Source organism: Plecotus auritus, assembly GCF_963455305.1.
Source record: "Plecotus auritus genome assembly, chromosome: 12".
Taxonomy (NCBI): Eukaryota; Metazoa; Chordata; class Mammalia; order Chiroptera; family Vespertilionidae; genus Plecotus; species Plecotus auritus.
Window position 1 is genome coordinate 23,952,227 of NC_137778.1, and position 15,985 is coordinate 23,968,211.

Sequence of the window (15,985 nt, forward strand, 5' to 3'; positions counted from 1 at the left end):
AAGTTGAGGATGGAGTTGGATAAAATATAAATGAGGGAGGAGGGTCCTTGTACACCTATCATATTTCTCCTACTTTTAATCAACTGCCTACAATTCTTCCCTACTTGAGCTACTTGATGTGACAGGTGGCTCCTACAGCCCTCCTCCTGCATTCCTCATAAGCTCCATGCTCTTCTTCATTCCAGGAACTTCCTTCCTCATTCACCTTTTGTTTCCTTCCCTGGAGGCCTCCCTTTCTTCCTGCCTCCAGGGTGGTAGGAGGGACTCCTCTGAAGTTACTGGTTCTCTTCTGCCTTGGGGTCTCGGCAGGTGCATTCATCCAGGTCACAGTCGGCAGCGAATGGGATGACCTGAGGGTTAAGGAGAAGATGAGGTGGGGAGGACAGCAGCAACTGCCCCAGAGGACATCTATGTGACTTAAATAAGATGATGGGTATAAAGCACACGTTTCCAGGAACCTATAGCTCCTGTAACTCCTCCTCCTAAAATTACCACTAATGTCTAAAACTGTTGCTGTTAATGTTTTTGTCACATTATTTTGTCAACACAAAATCTCTGTAAAGTAGGTAAGATGAATGTCAGTGTTTTTTCTTCACAGAGAAGGCTAAGAGAGGCTGGGCAACTTAACTCAAGGCCACGACACACCACCTAGAAAACCAAGGCCCTACTACCCAGGTCTAGGGCTCTGTGCCCAGATGTGCTTGGAGCAATAGGACCCTCTTGGCATCTTCATAAGCATGAGGCTTGCCTTTCTTGAATCAAGGATACTCTGGCTTGATGAAACAGTGCATCTCTCTACCCACTGTTTATGGCTAGACTGCCTTCCTGCTATGTAATTATTCCTCCTTCATGCCAGACATGGTCCAAAAAAGTCTGCACTGTTGGCACTTCTATCAACAGATAAACACACTTTGGGATGTCCATAACTAGCTTCACAGAGATTGGGGCATTCGGGACACATGATGTAAAGTGGCAGAGATTCTACCCTTTGGCATGGACAATCGAATGAGATAAAAATAGATATGTTTTAATAGTCCAAGTACACTGGGCAGAAATACCATCTCTTGCATATTTCTGATTCATTAAATTGGCCAACTAGCATCAAATATCTTTGGAGGGCTTATTTTTTTCTTTAATCCACATTATTGCAAAATTTCAGCCTATTGAATTTTATAGGCTTAGCTTACGCATACTTGCTAATGTAATAGAACCCAGAGAAATAGGAATAAAAGGCATTGAGAAGAGAACCACTGTTCAGTATATGATCCAGGGAGGACTCCAGGTAGCTTTTGGTGGCCATTCAACATATGTTTGCAATAAGCTTATAATATACTTTATAGGATTATTAATTTAATTATGAAGATTAATAATTGGATATTACTTCCTGCCTCTCCAAGGGGTGGAGGCCACTATTTCCTAACTACAAAGATGTTTCCTGAAGGGTAAGCAGGTGTGAGTTTTTCAGGAGCAAAAGCCAGGGCTTTTCTGAAGGAGGTACTGTACTGACAATTAGAGAATTAATAGTTTTGAAGGAGCTATCCTAAAGAAACACTACCCTGAATCCTGTCACTTTAGAAACCCCAGTGTTTGTTCATTGTGACTCCCTCTTCTTGACTGTTGAATAAAAACCAATTGTGATACACCAAGGAAAGCAAGCCAAGGCACCTGCTTCCTTCCTGGGGCTTCCCCTCCCCGCCCCCCCCCGGGCCCTCACTTACCTTCTTGGAGGAGAGTGTGGAAGAGCAGCAGTCGCCCCCATCATAATGGCAGTAGGCTCGGTTGTTGATAGTATCACACCAACCATCTGCTTGGAAAGGCTGGCAAGGAGGTGGGAGTTCAGTGTCCAAGCCCAGCTCCATCCCCTCTCCCACTCAGCCCCGCCCAATTTAAGCTGCAGAACTCAGGAGATATTATGGGAGAACACCCAAGGGGCATGACACAATTGACTTCCCATTCTCAAGAAGTTAAAAATCTCAAGACCATCAGGCATAAGGAATGATCAAATTTCATCTGGAGAGCCTGCTCCTGGCCTACTCAGGGGTCCAGAATGTTCGTCTGAACTCCTTGATGAATTGTTTCATATTCTTGTAATAACAGGCCCTTATATCATGTAGGCTACAAAACAGCTTCACACATTTTATTATTATTATTATTATTATTATTATTATTATTATTTTTAATCCTCACTGAGGGATATGTTTTCACTGAGTTTTAGAGAGAGAAGAAGGGAGAGGGAGAGAGAAACATCAGTGTGAGACACATCGATCAATTGCCTCCCACACGTGCCCTGACCAGGGATCAAACCCAGAAACTGGGCATGTGCTCCAACCTGAAATCAAACCCGCAACACTTCAATGCAAGGCAGGGCTGGCTTTAAAACTCCTATGTTATCAGTGAGGAAGTGGAGATGCACAGAGATGACAAAGATTGCCTGGGGTCTCACAGCTAAAGCAGAGTTTAGGATCAGCAGTCATGTATCTTGACGTTTTGGTGCTTCTCACAGACTATAACTTTCACCCCTTCTCCTGGCACTTGTACTTAGGGTCCTAGCAGTCCTGCGGTGCCATGAAGACTCAAATGATGTCTGTCCAGAGTGCAGTGGTTCTTGGGCCTGGGACACCCATGCTGGAGTAGAGATAGTCCGACCTGCACAGCCACTTGTGCACCACAGCTAGACATAGGGTTAGAGCAGAGAAAGCTAAAACGTTTCCATTCACTCCTCTCACTGCTTCGAGTTCACAGGAACTAAAATGGGAAAGGGGCCCAGGCCAAACCAGAGTTAATGGAGTGTTTCACCCCAAAAGGCAATGTGTGATAAGAATAGCAACAAGCGGTTAAAAAAGTAGCTCAGTGGCCCAATGCATTGTTTCTCTAGAACCACTCGTGGAGGGCAATGGTGGCCCACAGCATCCTGGAGGGCGCAGCAGCCAGCCCACCCACTCAATCACATTAGCTCTCCCCATCCTGAGTGATGCCCAAACGCAAAGCCTCAGGAAACATCTCATGGTCATATTCTTTGTCCACAAGATAGACTCCTGAGTCCTGAGGCCACCTTCCAGTTTACATGTTCACATCACTTTCCCCCACCCTCCTTAAATGTCAAATAGAAGGACTGTTCTCTATTTTGCTGTGCTTTGATGAGACAGATCACTAAACTCAAATTTTAAAAAAGTCCATTAAATAATTTTTAGCAATTAAGTTACATCAGAACGAGCTCATCCAAGATATTACTTCAGTGTTTTGATTTACTCTAGAGGGTCCTGAGGTCACTTGAGCATCATTCCAGATGTGTACCCCTTTGCCGATCACTAAAAAGCTGCTACTTGTGGGGTGGAACTCAACAGGTGTTGCACAGCTGCAAAATAATGTCCACAGCGAGCAGGAAGTGAAAAAGAATTCTGTTTTCAACACGGGCCTCACCGGGCTTAAGAGACAAAGATTCCAAGAGGAGCATCTGTCTTTGACATGAAGCCAGGGCCTCTGGCTCTGGAGAACGGGGAATAGATACACCATCAGGATCTGGGTCCCGCACTGCAGCCAAGTAATAGATCAAAATACCTGCATCCTAACACCTAGCAACGCCCGGAGGTCCTCCCTGGAGGACCAGATACATCTATGGAGATTCCCCCCCGAGTTTTTCTTTTTCAAGTGTTTGGAGTTTATTTCCTCATATAACGTGACATCTGTTCCTTTTCTTCCAACCCCGACTGACTCATTGGCTCAACGTCATCAGTTCCTCCTTTCCTTTTCATCCAATTGTCTATAAAAGAGACCACCCAAAATACATTTCCCACACATATAAGTATGGTTGCAGTATGGACAACGTTAGCATTTGGATGGATGAATAAAGGATGCTAGGGAATCTTTCTTTCCTAAGTGCTCCCCAAGCATGGCTTCTCACCTCAAGAACATGAGGGAAGACACACAGAGAGAAGTGGTCTAGGTGACCTGCTAGGTCCCACTGCACTTCCACTGCCACAGCCCAGACAGGCTTCCTACAAGCTGCTGCTGCAACTCTGCTCTTAGAGGGTCATCTGAGAAGAGACGGGAATTTGTAAGAAGGAGCGGAAATGCAGAGAAAAGGTTGGAAAGACCCGAGTATTTAATTTACTATATACCTATTAGAATTAATTGCTCCTCTCCCAACCTGCCAAAAACAACTTCTCCACCCGAAACAAACAGAGGCTCCCATGGCAACACGGTCCTGGGAAGCTGAGAATGGAAAAAATGGGAAGGGAAAAATGACTAATTGATCCCAAGTTTTTAAGCTTCTGTAGACTGGATGGAGACAGGAGATCTAAGTCTCAGTCCCGGAAAGGTGTCCGGCCTGGGGCGGCACTCCTTCCCGAAAGAAGCTTTCCCAAGGGAGTGTGCAAGGCTCAGTGTCTCTGCTCAGTGTGACCACCGGCGGTGCCACGACACCCACCCCTACGCCCCATTCCTCCCGTCACATCAGGAAACAACGTGTATTTTTCAAATACCTGGGCCTCATTCCTTTAGAAGCCACATTTTCATTTTAATCCTTTTTGACAAAAGAAAAGAGAACTTGTATAAAATGTCTATTTCACTGACTTTTAATAACTTACAGAATACAAAGTCATCGACATGAACACTACACACACACACACACACACACACACACACACACACACACACACACACACAACCCCGGGCCTGACTCTGGCTTCTTAGAATCATACTTTAAGTGAATGGGTGAGTCTGAGAGTCTGGGTGCTCTTCTTATGACCTACGAGCTGGATGGGCCCTATTGCAGTTGCTGGAAGGCCTTCCTGCCAGCCTCTCTGTGCTTGTTGTGTTCCAGGCAGATGTGGCAGCCAAATAAATGGCTATGTGTAAATGAAGGAATACGAAGAGGAAGGTGCTCAGTCTACCTTACCTACCAGTACACTGCTTTGGAAACTTCTCAAAAGTAAAACAATTGCTCATGTTATGTCATCTGGGGATAAACTGTTTAAGGTTTTGCTGGGGAGTTAACCATAGAGATGGTGGCCTTGTCTCTTGTCCATGGTTGTAGTCACTCATGGGATCGGTCAACATTCTTTATCCTACAACTACAGGTGCCAGGCCCTGTTACAGGAATATGTAAATGAACAAATAAAACATAGCTCCGGCCCTGCCGAGACCCCATGGTGAGCAGGTATCGCTCACTCCTACGATGAATGCTGGCACAGAGGTGGGCAGGGAAGACACCCCTAATCCAGAATTGGGGGGCGGTGTTGTCATGAGCTCTCAGGGGCTGGCTCTACAGTAGCCCTTGCGGAGGATACACAGGACTGGATGAGAAAGGAAGAGGAGCCTGAGAAAACTGTCAGGGGACAAAGAAGGAGAACACAGAGAGGGGGGTAGTCCCAGACTGCCTAGCACAGGGCCTGCCCCGGAAAGAGTTCCACCGACTGACTGGCTGGCTGATAATACCTCTATGACTTGAATCAGACTAAGGATATTTTTCTCCTAGAGCTTGCAGCAGAAGTCAGGCCACATGTATGTGTTAGAAAGGTTAGTTCAGATCTTCTAACCGACAGGCTGGGCTCTCAGCCAGAAGTGACTGTATCCCTCAGGGAAGGCATAGGCAGAATCCTGATTAAGCATCTTGAGGAGGGTTGTGGACCAGGAGAAGATGTGATCAAGTTTTTGCCTGAGGCCTAACACATTTTCTTTCACCCACACCAACTCCCACCAAAACCCCCTAGTGATGTGAATGACAAATCAGCCCCACGCCCATTTCCTCACATTGATTGGGCTGCACCAGGCCCAGGAGAAGCCCGCTGTCCAGGGCAGCTCTGAGGCTGTGCCCAAGGGGGCCCCTGTTGCAGATACAAGCTCTGTGTGAAAGCATACTACTTTTCTGTGTGTGCTAATTCTCTTTTCTCACTCTCTTTTTGCTGCGTGGATCTGCCTACCATGTCCACACTGCCTGGGCTCCATGACAAGGCACTCTTAGCATCTCAGGGCCAAAACTTGGGAAGTGTTTGAGGCCACTCAGGGACCCCTGACAACCACAATGCTATTTGCTTGTTTTGTTGTTTTAAGGACCATAGATACATGAAATTCTAAGGCTTAATGGAGCCTTGAAGACCATTTAGGCACAAAATTCCCATTTTACTAAAGATGAAATGGAGCCTTAAAAAGGGGACATGTCCTGCTTACAAGGCCAGTTAGTGGTAGCCCTGGAAACTGAACCCAAATGTCTTGATTCTTGACCTGATGCTCTTTGCACAAGACCAGGCTCCCATGATTTGATGATTTCATTAGTCTTTTATTGATTGGGAATGCAGGGTGAGGTAAATTCCCTTGGCACCTCTATAACAAGGACTTCGGTGCAAAGGCAATAATCATGAAGTAACGCCAGACATCCAACACAGAAAGTGAGAAAGGGTCATAGGTACATAATCTCAATTCCCCTGGGCCCCCACAACTTCACTTCCAATTTTCTCAGTGGTGAGTTCAAGTTTACCCCCAGCAAGTGCCCTGGCACTGGGGCTCCTTCTCATCTTGGGCTGGGTTGGCCCACATTGGCCGAGAGGCTGATTTCCCCCGCCACGGAAGCAGCACCACGCTCCCCTCCCATCAGCAGATGCCTGAAATGCAGAAACGTTTGTTTCTAGCCCCAGAATGCTACAACCAGGAGTGTCTCTGCTCGCTGCAGGCATCTGAGGAAAGAGGAAACAAAGTCCTGCCACTCCTCCCGGGTGCACCCCTTGGGGTGGAAGGTGCCAATGAGCTCATGTTGGTGGGTTTGCGACAGTCTTCTTGGAAAATGTAAAACTAAAACAGACAGCTACCCTGAGATGGACTGAGCAGGAAGAGTCCCTTCCATACAGCCTCCTTTGGAAACCCTTCCCTGCTTCCCCGACATAGAGCGCTTTCCCTGCCTCTGTGTTACTCCGGTACCTTTTATGCATATCCGCCTTGTAGAACTCAACCCTCTGAATCAAGGGCCCGGCGCCTAATTTCTTCTTAGTCCCAGAGACTAGTTCAGTGCCAACACACAGTAGGTTCTCAACAAATAAACCAATATGATGGTGGCTACCTACATTTCCTACGCATACCTAATGGCCAGGTCCTCCTTTTCATGATTCCTTGGCTCTAGAAAGCTTACTAGGCCTGCTGCTTTATAAAAATCACATAACTCAGAGACAGGTCCAGCTGGCAAGGGCACATGTACTTTTCTTTTTCTTTTCTTAGTATAAACCTAGACACTATAGTCAGACACTGGAGTTGAGATAGATTATATATATATATATATATATATATATATATATATATATATATATATCTTTTTTTTTTTAAATATATTTTATTGATATTTCACAGAAAGGAAGGGAGAGGGATAGAAAGCTAGAAACATCGATGAGAGAGAAACATCGATCAGCTGCCTCCTGCACACCTCCCACTGAGGATGTGCCCGCAGCCAAGGTACATGCCCTTGACCGGAATCGAACCCGGGACCTTTCAGTCCGCAGGCCGACGCTCTATCCATTGAGCCAAACCGGTTTCGGCTATATATATATATCTTACCAGGTGTAGTATTGGTGTATGCTCATTTCTGAGTGGGAAGAGATAGTAGAATCTACCATCTAAAAGTTCTCCTTTTATAAAGAACCCCAACATGTTGGATTGAATTTAACACTATCCTCTCAGTTGTGCAGCTGGGATAATGAGGGAAGGGAAAGCACCCGGGGCCAAAAACAAGCAGCAGCTGAAAACCAGAGAATACAAGGCAGTGTAACTACAGCTGTACCGGGGATGTCTGCAGATACCTGTCATCAGGTGGCTTCGTTTTAATAGCCAACCAGGAACAGGGGCCTAGGTGTGGGGCCTCCGCAGGGTGAGGAACTTCTACGTGACTCTGTTAGTGTTGGGAGAAGAAGACCCTGCTGTGAGGGCTGACATGCATGGCACAGTCAGATGGCAACGCTGCCCAGGCTGGAGAAAGGGAGTGAAGGTACACATTCTGGTGCGTGGGCAGAGGGAAGCAGCCTTGTGTGTGGCCCTGAGACGTGGGGTCTAGTCTGATGGTCTATTGTGCTTTACTGGTCCATGTGAGCTTCACCCTCTGCCTGTGGAAGCCACCAGACCCTCAGAAGAAGACAAGCATGTGTATACCTTTACAGAGAAGCCTGATGATAACCAGCTTATCTTATCTGCCACCAAAACCAAAGCACAGTCTCACACTAGACATCGGAAAATGGTGCAAACACTAATCTCTCCCAGGAGAAACAGCTGGAATGAATTGAGATAGAACAAATAAAAGCAAACAAAGTAAGATCAGAGGACTTGTTTCACCTGCACTATTTTAATCTGCTTCAAGGTGCCGAGTTGAATAGCTCTGGAAAGCAATCAGGCTGCTTAGCATAGTGACTGAGGGCATGGGAGGTAGTGTTAGGTAAACCTATGCCCAGGTTGCGGCTTCCCTCACCACCCGTTAGGCAGCAGTACCCTCATCTGTGAATGAGCAGAATACCCACCTTGTAGGGTTGATGCAAGGAATAAGTGAGCAAAGGGAGGTTGGACACTCAGTCTGCAGTAAGCATTCAATGAGCCCGTTTCATGAAGGTGCCAGGAACATGGCCTGTGCTTTTGCATTGTGGGCAGGTGTCGGAGTTCCCTCCATAGACACTCTGGTCAGAAAAACATCAGGATTCTGCCACCCGCATCCAGAGTCAAAGCTGTGGATGCTCCTGTCCCTGCGAGCCTCCTGCCCCATTCATTTCACCAGAAAGGTGCCCATCTGAGTCACGGAGGCGTGTCAGGGGACGAGGGAAATGGCCTGGGACTTAGGAAAACAGTGGGAAAGGCCTGGCTGGCTCCTGGCACCTGCGTCTCTCCTCAAACCACCGTGGAGACGTGGGTGTCTTAGCCTCTGAAAACTCCCAGCCGTCACTGACACCTCTGCCCTTTCGTGCGCGGGGAAAACAGGAAGGTGAGAGGCTGGCTGGGACTTGCTCTCCAGCCAAGAGCAACCTCCCAGCAGCCCCTTTCATTTGGCTGCAAATAAAGACCTGCAGAGCAGACTTTCCACCTGACTCACACACACACCCAACCTGCTTCCCCATGCAGCCTCTCCTCCTGACCCAATGTGGCCCCAGACCTTCTCATCCTCCCCAAAGGGGGGCGGGGTCAGATCCCCAAGGGTGAAGATGGGGCAGAGGATGCTCATGTGAGGTGAGGCTGCATTTATCCTAAAAAGATCAGCTCAACGCAGGAGCCCTGCTTCTCAGAGTGAGATCCAGGAGAAAAGAACACCCCTCCGTGGGCCCTTGTCACGCTCCCTTGGGGGCTTAGAAACAAAAGCACACAGCCCTCCTGCAAATCTGTGAGTTGTGCCATTGAGAAACGCCACTGTCGCCAGTCACTGCTATGGTCAGAGTGTTACCCAGAGGCGTCACCTAGGGTACCATGCTCTGTGCCCTTGCTCTTATCCCTCTCCCGCACCCTTTTACCAAAACTGCACAAGACTGTGAAGGACCCAGTGCTCCACTCCCTGCCACCCTTTACTTTTTCGGCAAGTCTCCACAATCACTCTCAAGGTCTCTGCCTGGCCCTGGAGCATCAAACCCCAACTCTGGGTCCTAAACAAACAAAAACCTCAGAACTCTTTTTTTCCCCTCCCCTGCTTCCCCTTTTCTCTGGAGCAGCTGAACCCGCGGGGTCGGCTCAGCCAGATTCTACAAAGCCCGAGATTCCCATCCCTTTGCTGTCAAACTCTGATTTCACGGCAGCACCAACCTGCCTCCTTCTGGAACCATGGAAGGTGGGGACAAAGCTTCCCAAGATGCCATCTGGTGACCTTGGCAGCAGTCCGCCCTGTGGCCTGGTGCTGGCTCCCAACAATAATGACTTCCTCTCAGTCGTCATACTCTCTATTACAGAACTGGGGAGCTGTTAATCCTCCTGGTTTTGTTCTTGTTGTTTTCATGGCAGGAATGGCACAGGTGGCCGGCAAGCTCTCGCAACACAGTCTTGCCGCATGGCATTTGGCTTCTTTCAAAAAGGAATGGATTAACTGCTGCTTGTTCCCGGAATTTTCTGCCTCCTCGCCAGCTAACTGGAGCCAGCCTACTGCAATTCAAGGTCAGAGGTAGAAACTTTGAACACCAGAGCTTGAACTCGGCAGGGGCCATGGGATCAGAGGCACTTTCTCTTTGTTCCCTCACTCTTCCTATTTACTTCCCTCGGCAATAAGGCCCCCATAGAGGCGCAGTGCCTGACGTGACATAGTAGATGCCTAATGAGTATTTGGTGAGACTTGTGGGCCCCCAATTGACTTTATAAACGAAGGAGGCAGAATATTTCTTGCTGTCCACTCCTCCTGCTTTCCTCCAAGATAAAGTACCTTTCCTCTGTCTTGTCCCCTGGCCTCCCCAGGTATCTGTTCTCACTATGCATTACTCTAAAACGTCATCTGCCAATAGCTTAGTGTGACCTTCCAGGTAGAGGCTCTCTAACTTAGACTCTTTGAGAACCCAGCGTAAAGATGCAGGAGAATGAAACTGAGCCACCGGCACCTTGTGAGCAGGTGGGACCTGCTGCCTGGCCGCCAGCCCCTCTGCAGGAGGTTGCTCACCCAGGTCCTCCTCTCCAGGCCTCTGCCAGGCCCATGCCCCACTTGACAGGAGTATCAGGCTGCACATGCTGTTCCCAAGCTCACACAGCTCTGGGACGGGGAGGAGACGAAGGCATGAGGAAGCAGGAGTCAGAGGTGCAAAACCCACCACTACGAGGAAGGGAGGAGAAGCCCGTGGCTCCAGGTGGGCTGGGCACCCAGCCTCTATTTCCCTCTGTCTCTGTCTCCAGGTTCCCTGGCCGGCCCGCGGGAGGTTGAGGGAGGCCTGAGTAGCCCCACCACATGTGCTCACTGCCACCCCGCACCCCCGCCACACACACACTCATGCCAAGCAGCTCGGCATGTCTTGGCTCCCAGGCCTGCCCATGGAAGATGACTGGGAATGCAGACTGTGGGAGGAAATGACAATATTCATTGTTTGGATTAAATATTTTTCTTGGCCCTCCTGCTGTTTGCTGAGCCGCCTATTTTTCCCCAACCCCATTCTCTCTCATTCTTTCCCTCTTTCCTCCTTTCACCCCTACCCTTACCTCGTTTTCTTCCTCAGCAATCAAGTACACACAGAGAAATTTCCAGGAGAAAGACTCCTAGAGTGGGAAGAGCTGTTTTAGGAAATCAGTGGTTCACAAAGCCTTTCGCTGTTCTGATACCACACCCAGCTCTTTACAGAGAGGTTTCACCTTGGGGTAGAGCTGCATCTACACTGCTTCAAGTTTTCACCAATGTTCATGGGATATAACTCACGATAACCCAGGGAGGTGAGTTTTGTTATCACGCTCATTTTACAGACGAGAAAAAACAAGTCCCAAAGCTGTTACGGAATCTGCCTGAAGAAAAGATGTAGAGCCACCGTCCGATGCCCAGGCCTGTGCTGTGACCACCCTGACATGGATGGTTAGATGCCTTCAGCATTATCTCCAGTTCTCAGTCCTGGTCCAAACTCTCCTTAAAACTATGAGCATGACGCAGCCACTTTCTGTCGGAGGAAAGTCAGTGTCACAGACAGCCATGAGAGATGTACCATGGAGGATACTTAACTTTAAGACAATCCCACGGGCCCGGCATGGGCTGCTGCTGGAACTCTGGGGTCTCTGATGGACCCGAAGTTAATGTGACCCCTGTACAAGGCAGCACAGTAGGCTCTGCGCGTGACAAGGTCTGTCTCACAGAGGCTCTGGCAGCATCAGCACCAAATAAGGCAGCATTTGAAGAGTGTCTGAGACAACAGGGCAGAAACCACAGGCCAATGAGAACTCATTCCCAACGTAATAGATGGCACCGCTAAGAGCTACAGGAGGTCAGACTAGGAAAGGGGCTGGGACAGTTCAGAAGGCTTTGTGACGTATGTGCGATTAGGCTTCACCTTGAGGTGGACAGGATTTGGGCAGAGAAGTGGGGAGAAAATTCCCAGCAGGAGGGCACATCCAAACCAAGATTTCAGGTACAAAAGAGAAGGTATACCTATAGTTTTTTGCCTTGAGGATTAATGGGCCAAGTTTGGAAATAGATCAAAATCTCTATCCGGACCAGAGGAATCTAGTCCTTGTCCCAGAGACAATGGGGAGCGATGGAAGGTGGTTGGTTTTTTTTTTGTTGTTGTTGTTGTTTTTGTTTTGTTTTTTGTTTTTTAGCATAAGATAATAAAAGCTGAGCTTCAAAGGTTAGATCTGGGAACAGTGAGGCGTGTTCAAGAGAGGAAGGGAGGGACCCAGAACAGGTGGAAGATGACTTCAAGCAGATCTGAACAGAGATGAACAGAACTGGCTCGTTGTAATACAGAAAAGGAAAAAGCAGACAGGAGGGGGATTGTGTAGAAAAACGATTGGGACTTGGTGAATGGTCATATTTGGGTAGAAGACCGACGGAGATGAAAGTCTGTCTATGACAGTTGGCTTTTCTCAAAAAATTGTCTCATTAAAAAAATAGCTAGAAAGAATCCTTCCGAAACCTAAGGACTGGGTCACCAGCAACAGAGCCCAAGCCGTCAGCAGACGCTGCCCTACCTCACAGGGAGACGCTGTACACATTCGCCTTTTCCATATAAACACAGGCTCGAAGGTCCACACATTTTCGCTCCTGTCTGATGTCTGCCAGGCTTTCCCCACAACTTAGACATGACTATTTTATCACCCCCAGTCACTTCCAGCACCAGCTCAGTTGAGGAATGGCAGGAGGGAGGTGTCATGTTTATTCTAGAAGATTCTCTTGCCAACAGTCTTGTTGCTTTTAGCCTCGGTCTGATGTTCAGTGCCTGCGTCTATGAGCAGCGCCAGTTGTGGGGCTGATTATTGCGGTTCTCGTCCTCAACCTGTCACGCCATCCTGGGTTGTCAGCCAGGCTGTTCTGTGTTCTGTTAATTGGTCAATCCATCCAGTCTCACTTGCATCCATATGGAACCCATTCTCCGTGCAAGTGTCTCGTTTACATTCCCTTTATCTACGGGATGCTCGTCTGTGTATCTTACTCACTCATCCACTGAGTGGCTGCATCTGTTTCACAACATGTTCCCTGGTCTCATGTCCTCGGTTTCCAATCCTGATGGAGCAGGGTTCATGGGCACGCCTCCTCTTTCTCCTCTTGCTCTGGCTTAAAACTTGCAAAGCCCAGGGAGGTATCCTAAAAGGTGGCCAGCATCTCCTGGTCATCTCTCCACTGAGTTTTCTAAAAGCCCTGCATTCCTAGTTTATGTGTTGTTTATATGTTTTTAATCTTCCTACCAGTTTCAGCCCAGGGACTCTGGACTCAGACCGCCTGGGTTCATACCCTAGTCCCACATTTGGACATAAAAGCAGCCCCTCAGTTCCTCATCAGTAAAACGGGAATGATAATAATGGGAATAATTCCTTGTAGTAGGCACCTGGCACACAATGAACACTCAATAAAGTTATTAAGTATACTGTGAGACCAGGAGAAATTCCCTTGTTTCCTGAGTGCACTGAGCCTGAATACTTGGGTACTGATGGCTCCCTGTCAGGGAAGATTGATAGTAGCCCTCCTAGAGGTAGTCCTCCCTAGTCATTCTTCCTCTCTCATAACTATGACCAGAAATCCCAAGGATCTCACCGTTCACCAACTATGGGGACAGAATGACTGTATATAGTATGCCTTAAGCAGGCAAAATAGCCGAGCAAAGTTCTCTGAAATACCAATCACCTCTCTTCTATTCCAGTATTGACAGTGAGCTATAGCAGCAATGCTGCGTCAAAGTCTGTCCTTAGTTCCTGGTCTCCTTTTTATTCTTCCCATCATTCCCACCCTCATGCTGGACTCTGCTCCCTCTGACCACACCCCTAAGCAATGTATCCATCCTACCACAGCATCTGCATTCTCTTGCCCTTTGGGAAAGCAGCTGACATACTGAGGGGTCAATGAAAAATATGTATCTGCAACTAAATAAAAGATAAATATTAAGGCCAAAAAGTGACTTTAATTGTGGAAAGTTGGGGATTTTGTGAGCCACATAGGACAGACCAGTATTTGGTGGATAAATAGGGGCAGCACCTCCAAAATCACATAGTAGAGGTAGCCACTCATTAAACAAAGTTGAGAAACCCAGCTCTGTGTATCAGGATATTTCCCACCCGTAAAGTGAGCACAAACAAAGCAAAATACATGTTGCTACGACTGAATGGTGTTGCTCCCAAATGCACACGTTGAAACCCCAACTCCCAAAATGTTGGTATTTAGAGGAGGGGCCCTTAGGAGGTAATTAGAGGATTTCATGAGGGTAGGGCCTCATATGCCTTTCTAAGAAGAGACACCAGAACTTCCCCTCTCTCTCTGTCTTGTGAAGACACAGTGAGAAGGTGGCCATCTGCACACTAGGAAGAGAGTCCTCACCAGGAAACAAAACCTACCCACACCTTGATCTGGGACTTCCCAGCCTCCAGAACTGAGAGGAATAAATGTCTGCTGTCAAAGCCACTCAGTCTATGGTATTTGGAAATAGCAGGCCACACTGTCTAACACACGCCTTATTCAGTGAACTTATTAATTTAGTTATTTTTACTGACTTGTCAACCCAAAGAATTCCCAGAGATCCTGTCTGAAAAGAGGGATTGTGAAAGGAGGTAAGAGGGGGGACAGGCAGGAAGCATGGAGCCCAAAGAAGTAAAAAGATAACCAGCTTCTGCTATTTGGTTATTGGCAATTCTGGATGGGCACACAGGCATGAAACCAGGACAGGTGAGCATGGCCAGCAAGCCAGGCAGGCTGCAGGCACTATTGCCTCGGCTGAAGTATTATCAGGAGCAGAAGTGGTTCCAAGGCTAGACCATTCCCGGAAACCTCACAGCTCTGCAGACATGCACCACCACGTTTCATACGCCTCCCATTAGAAAGACTTGAGTTGAATCTAATCTCGTTTTTAATTAGTGCTCACATCGCCTGGTGAGGCAGGTTAACATGATTATCCATATTCCACTGATGGCGAAAATGAGACCAAGGGCCATGGCCCAAGGACACCTGGGGAATGAGCAATAGAGGTGAAAATTAAACTTAAGCATTTTAAACTTCCAAACCGGCACACAAGGGAGAGGACATTGGGGAAGGGATTTCTCCTCTTTGTTCGGAATCTTTCACATCTGGATAATGCATATTCAATTTACTACTTGGTTTCTCTCATTAAAAAATAAAATAGTAACTACTTCTGAACCCCAATATGTCATACTCAATGCATAATACATTTTTCAAATAATATGCCAGGAGCAGCCAAAAGAAAAGAATAAAATGAGCATCACTTAGCCAAATGTGAATATTAATGGACTATTTATAAATGTTTAATATTAAACTAGATTATGGAGGATGGGTATAAATACAGAATTAAATATGCCTCCTGACCTCTAGACGCTGGTTTAACTGGACATTCAAAATATGTACACCAACAAAACACAAACACAAACAGCACACACCTCTAACTGCACAGATAAGAGCAAGCTCTTCTCATTGCTGATAAATTGTCGGCTGAGTGTATCTCACAGCAAACTGAGATAGTTCTGAGATGGAAGCCCACAGTATCATCCATTCCCCCCTCCAATCCAGTTAACTTCATCTTCACCTCCTCTCTTGTCATCACAACCAACATCCAAATATTCACCATTCTATTGCAGAAAGTTTTGCCCTGAGCCTCTTCTATCTCTTCTCTTTCCACTTCCTCAGTTCAGTTACTTTATAAAGTTCAGGTGAGAGATGATAAGGACTTTCACAGCCCAAATTTGCCACCATGATTTTCTTCCTAAAATATGTCTTATCATCTTTTCTCTATGACATGGGTATTTACTGCTCACCTGATATCTCTGTGTTCCCCTGACTCACTGAAGTGGCTTGAGGCCATGTGACCATGTTCTGGTAAATGGGAAGGCAAGCAGGAAGGATGTGTTATTTCTGGTCCAAGGGACT

General features: G+C 47.3%; 1 protein-coding gene across 2 annotated transcripts in view; it reads right to left on the bottom strand.

Moving 5' to 3' along the window:
• Window positions 1–220: 220 nt before the first annotated feature.
• The window catches only part of PAPPA2 (pappalysin 2), a gene marked incomplete at its 5' end in the record, with an annotated part of 214,968 nt that continues 199,203 nt past the window's right edge, over window positions 221–15,985 (bottom strand). For both annotated transcript variants that reach the window (XM_080648252.1, XM_080648251.1), the window contains 2 exons: window positions 221–350; window positions 1,719–1,817. In XM_080648252.1, the coding sequence (XP_080504378.1) occupies window positions 276–350; window positions 1,719–1,817 (174 nt within the window). In that variant the 3' untranslated portion in view covers window positions 221–275. The remainder of the gene's footprint in view (window positions 351–1,718; window positions 1,818–15,985) is intronic.